We start from the raw sequence: 5,787 nt of genomic DNA on the forward strand, positions 1-5,787 counted from the left end.
TTACATACCCCATGTTGTGTTATCTCCAATAAAACACCACTAACAAATGTAAGCTTGTTTTTGTGTTTTTGTTGCACGAAGTCGTGAAAGCGCGCTACTTGGAAGTAAAGGGGGAAGCATTCGCATTCGATGTGTAGGAGTTAAATATCGCACACGATAATAATTACGCGAAGATAAGAGTACAACCTGAGCGAAGAGCATCACACATAGCAAAGTTGAGATGACGCACCAGATGATGTCAGCAAAGTCACGAGTAAAGTGTGAAGAATTATGCGAAGAAGTATGCTATGCTAAGATGAGAGATTGTATATGAGCGAATATGTCGCATAGTGATCCCGAAAATAATGGGATTCTTAGCTGTCATCCACTATGTAAAATCCTATATAAAGGAGAGAGAGTCATTGTTTCTGGGAGAATTCTGGGAGAAGTCTTGAAAAAGAAATAGGAAGAGAGAGAAAGTGAGTTTAGGTTTACAAGTAGAATTGTTGTAATAATTGTATTATTAGAATACGGGCATCCAACTTAAGACCAATTGGAAATGAGTGGAAGGGCCCTTAGAGATAATAAACCGCAGGATCTTAGAATGCCCAACAATGTGGGACTAATAATCTCAACACGCCCCCTCACGTGTAGCCTCGTTGGGTCTAACACGTGGATAATAATAAATCGGGTGACGCAGAGCAAAGGCGCGGTCAAATGACTCGTCGCAAATAGCCTGCTCTGATACCATGTTAGAATACGGGCATCCAACTCAAAACCAATTGGCAATGAGTGGAGGGGCCCTCAGAGATAATAAACCGCAGGATCTTAGAATTCCCAACAATGTGGGACTAATAGTCTCAACATGTATCTATATTGTAAATTGACTTAAGTCTTGATAATCATAAAGAATTCAAGATGATTACTTGGTATTGATTATAGTTATAGTGGGATGTGGTTGTAGGAAAACCTGCGACTACATTTTTGGCGCTAGAATTCAGCTTTGGATGTTAATTCCTGTTAATAGATATGAAATTCACAAGGTATCCATGAACATAATAAGATTCAAAACAATTCAAGACAGAGGCAGAGATATACAGTGTCATAAAATAACTAAAGTATCAATCTCTGAGGCAGATTTTCATACGACGGTAACCGGTAGAATTCATAAAAGAAATTACGAAGGCAAGAAGATGGAAATGGTAGAGAAAGAATTACCACTACAAGATTGGGAAAAGGTGAAGATTTCCTTTGCGGCAGATGAAATTCCAGAAGAAAACTTACCGCGAGCAGATCCATTGGTAATGACGGTCACAGTCGAGCGAGAAAACACTATTGCAAAACAGAGGACATTTGAAGGATGGGCGATTGATAAGACATTGATAGATACAGGAAGTGGAGTTGATATATTATTCTATCGCACATTCAAAGCAATGGGATATGAAGATGCTGAAATGACAACTACACCCTATAACATTCATGGATTCAATAGAGCGGTTACAAAGCCAAAGGGAGAAATCATAATGAGAATATTACTGGGAGAAGTTGAAACAAAGATAACATTGTGTGTGATTGACATTGATTCACTATACAACATGCTGTTGGGAAGACCATGGGTACATGGATTAAAGGCGGTAGCATCAACGTTACATCAATGCATCAGGTTTCCAATTCCACGCAGTATAGGTGAAATCAGAGGAGACATTAAGGATGCGAATATTTGTAATCAAATAGATGTGCGAAATTATGAAGGACGAGCCAAAAAACGAAAGGATCGATGGAGAAAAGCAAAAGAACAAAGGAAAGAAGAGGAATTTCGAATATACATGATAAGAGCGAAGAAGGAAAAGGAATACCAGGCGAAGATCTAGCGGAGGAAGGTGGACGAAGTAAAGAAATTAAGGAACCAACACCTATGGGAGAACCAAAAGCAAATTTTGCCGCAGCAGAACCAACAAAAGAGATAAATATAGGAACTGAAGAAGAACCAAAAATATTAAGAATTGGAACTAAAATGGATAAAGAAGAAGAGGAAAAAAAAAAAGCATTCTGCGAGAATATAATGATATTTTCGCATGGAGTATGGAAAAAATGCCTGGAATAGATCCATCTGTCGCATGTCATAAATTAGACATTAAGAAGAATGTAAAACCATTCAAGCAAAGAATAAGGAAAATTGCAACTGATTATCATCCTAAAATCGAAGAAGAACTACAAAAGATGTTAGATGCAAGAATTATAAGGGAGGCAAAATATCCAGAATGGATAGCAAATATGGTGGTGGTACCTAAAAAGAACATAGGAATTAGGATTTGCATAGATTTTACAGATTTAAACAAAGCATGCCCTAAAGACAGTTTCCCATTACCCAACATACCTCAAATGGTGGAATCGGCATCAGGGAACGATAGAGTCACAATGTTAGATGGGTACAAAGGCTATAATCAAATTCCTTTGGCAGAAGAAGATCAAGAACACACCGCTTTCTTCGCACCAGGAGGTTTATATTGTTACATGAAAATGCCGTTTGGGTTGAAGAATGCCGGTGCGACTTATCAAAGAATGGTGCAGAAAGTATTCGAAAAATGGATACATAAAACATTGGAGGTCTATGTAGATGATATGCTAATTAAAAGCAAAGAGGCAAAAGATCATGTTGATGATTTGCGAGAAATATTTGAACAGATGCGAACATTCAATATTAAAGTAAACCCAGAAAAATGTATAATTGGTGTATGATCAGGAAAATTCTTAGGCTATATTATATTCAAGGAGGGAATACAAGTTGATCCGGAGAAGGTACAGGCGATTAGAGATATGCCACCACCTGCGACAGTCAAAGATGTTCAAAAGTTAAATAGGTTGATAGCATCATTGGGAAGATTCATTGCAAGATCGTCGGACAAATGCAAACACTTTTTCAATATATTAAAGAAGGGAACCAAATTTGAATGGACAATGGAGTGCGACAAAGCATTGCAAAGCATAAAAGATTATTTGGTAAACTTATCCATTATGCAAAAGGCGAAGCAGGGAGAAGAACTGTTATTATATCTAGCATCAACATCTCATGCATTAAGTGCAGTACTGTTATGATCAGAGGAAGGTGTAGAAAAACCGATATATTACATAAGCAAAACATGTAACTCCGCAGAAAAAAATTATTCAAAAATCGAAAAGCTGATTCTCGCACTGCTATATGCATCATTCAAGCTTCGCATCTATTTTCAAGCTCACAAAATTAAAGTATTAACAAGAGTACCAATTGAAAAAAATTATTCAAAAATCGAAAAGCTGATTCTCGCACTGGTATATGCATCACTCAAGCTTCACATCTATTTTCAAGCTCTCATAATTAGGAAATTATGAGATTGGCTATGAAATCTTATCTTTACCAAAATCTCAAGTTATCGCAGAGTTTCTTGCAGAATTTCCAATAGAAGAAGATGAATATGTAGAAGAAATGATGGAGGTGGATGAAGAACATGGAAATTCTAATGATTTATTAACTGAGCGAAATCCAAACAGATGGGAGATTTTGGTGGATGGATCCTCCAATGGAGAAGGAAATGGGATTGGTATTGTATTCATTTCACCAACGGGAGCGAGAACGGCTTACTCATTCCGATTGGACTTCGCATCCACAAATAATGAAAATGAATATGAAGCAGTCGTCCACGCACTAAGATTAGCAATTGAAATGAAGATTGAGGATGCACGGATAAAAAGTGATTCCCAATTGGTAATTCGTCAGATAGAAGTCACCTATAGTACTAATGAACCATTTTTGCAAAAATATAGGAGATTGGTTATGGATTTAGCAATGCAAATACCAAAAATAAGTTGGAGACATATAGGGATAAAAGACAATAGACTTGCAGATGCATTGGCGTTCATACCATCAATGTTAGTAGATCCGGTCGCAAGGAATATAAAGATACAAACACTATTACTACCATCTATAGAAAAGGATGAAGAAATGAAAACAGATGTGATGATCATAGACGATACACAAGCAGAAAATGTGAGCGAAGAGAAGGATTGGAGAACTGAGATACACTCTTATCTAGAGAAGGGGGAATTGCCTAAAAAAGATTAGAAGCACACAAATTAAAGAGTCATGCGACAAATTATGAATTAAGGGATGGTGTTCTTTATAGAAGATCATTCCTTGGACCTTCGCTCAGATGTCTTACGCGAAAGGAAGGAATCTAAATTCTAAAGGAATTACGCTATGGAGATGCTGATAATCATAGTGGAGGAAGATCACCGGGATACAGAGCAAAAATACAGGGCTATTACTGGCCATACATGCATGAGGATGCAAAACAAGTTTCTAGGAGATGTGAAGAATGTCAACGTCATGGCAAGAAGATACATGCACCTGGAGCTATGCTTAATACATCAACAAATGTGTGGCCCTTTGGAAAATGGGGAATAGATATTGTTGGATCATTTATACCAGGAACAGGACAAAAAAGATTCCTAATTGTCGCAACAGACTATTTCACTAAATGGGCGGAAGTAAAAGCAGTTCAACATATCCGCGATAAAGACATCTTCACATTCATTTTTGAAAATATTATGTGCAGATTTGGCATCCCTGCACAATTGGTGTCTGATAATGGGAAGCAGTTTGAAGGCGACAATATAACAATGCTGCTCAATGCGTTCAAAATTCAAAGTGACAAATCTACTCCTTTATATCCTCAGAGCAATGGACAAGTAGAAGCTACAAATAAAACAATCGCAAACAACCTGAAGAAAAAGTTAGAAGGGCACAATAAAGGATGGTGCGAACAAGTACATAATGTGGTGTGGGCTTACAGAACTACAAGAAGAGAAGCAACCGGAATGTCGCCCTTTTGTCTGACATATGGAGTAGAGGCAGTGCTAGCAACAGAAGTAATCATCCCTACCACAAAAACAGAAGCTTGGGAAAAGAATTTAAGTGCGGACTTGATCTTAACAAAGCTAGATGATTTGGAAGAAGTAAGAGAAGGCGCTTTGCAGCACATGAAAAATTATCAAAAAGACTAGCTCGGGAATATAACAAGCGGGTTATAGTAAGAGAATTCCAAACAGGCGAATTAGTTTTGCGCGAGATTCCAATATATCAAAAAGGGAAAGATGGAAAATTGGAGAAAAGCTGGGATGGACCTTAAATAATAAAAAGAATAATTGGAGAGGGAGCCTATGAATTAATGGATCCTGAAGGACGAAATACAGGCCCTAGACTAGATATCCCTTGGAATAGGCAATTCTTGAAATAATATTATCCATAGCCACCTGCGAATCAATTCGCATGAATAAAAAGATAATAGCGTGAAAGTTCATATTTTGAAACAAGTTTGTAATGCGAATATTTCACTTGAAAGTTAAGAAATTCTATAAAATAATAATAAGACCTTATAACAAAAGGCAACAGAAATGATATTTATTATCAGATTGTCTAGGAATCCAAACGTGGCGTGCACCCTAGTTCGCTTATATGCAAGAGGAAATATAGTAAGACCTATCGCGCGTCATAGTCGGAAAGACCTAGAAGGCATGACTCAAGGGAAGGCTACACCGACCCCGGAACTTGAGTTGTGGAGCTAACTTGGGGTGAGAATAAAACGATGATGCCCATCCGGAGAGAGATACCTTAAACTTTCAGTCTAAGATAACAATCTTAGATTGAGAAACTAAGGTGAGAAAGGCTCTCCTAAGGAGTGCAGAAACTCGATTAGGGCGCCGAGGTACACGGTTGAGTCAAGAGTGCCCGGGGCGTACCTTGCCACTCTTGACAAGTCCTGACTATGATGT

At 37.8% G+C, this 5,787-nt stretch overlaps 1 protein-coding gene across 1 annotated transcript; it reads left to right on the forward strand.

The window, feature by feature from the left end:
• Nucleotides 1-4,213: 4,213 nt before the first annotated feature.
• LOC113271842 lies at nt 4,214-5,019 on the forward strand. The gene is made up of 3 exons (XM_026521766.1): nt 4,214-4,311; nt 4,572-4,748; nt 4,809-5,019. The coding sequence occupies exons 1-3, from the start codon at nt 4,214-4,216 to the stop codon at nt 5,017-5,019; spliced, it is 486 nt and encodes a 161-aa protein (XP_026377551.1).
• Nucleotides 5,020-5,787: the final 768 nt, after the last annotated feature.

Source organism: Papaver somniferum, chromosome 4 (assembly GCF_003573695.1).
Source record: "Papaver somniferum cultivar HN1 chromosome 4, ASM357369v1, whole genome shotgun sequence".
In the NCBI taxonomy this organism is placed as follows: domain Eukaryota; kingdom Viridiplantae; phylum Streptophyta; class Magnoliopsida; order Ranunculales; family Papaveraceae; genus Papaver; species Papaver somniferum.

Bases quoted from the DNA above. Each gene is read 5' to 3' on its own strand.
- LOC113271842 (XM_026521766.1), top strand. From the start codon at position 4,214: ATGGAGATGCTGATAATCATAGTGGAGGAAGATCACCGGGATACAGAG. The intron at 4,312-4,571 runs GTTTCTAGGAGA...TATTATGTGCAG, and splicing joins TGCATGAGGATGCAAAACAA to ATTTGGCATCCCTGCACAAT. The intron at 4,749-4,808 runs GTTAGAAGGGCA...GTGGGCTTACAG, and splicing joins GCAAACAACCTGAAGAAAAA to AACTACAAGAAGAGAAGCAA.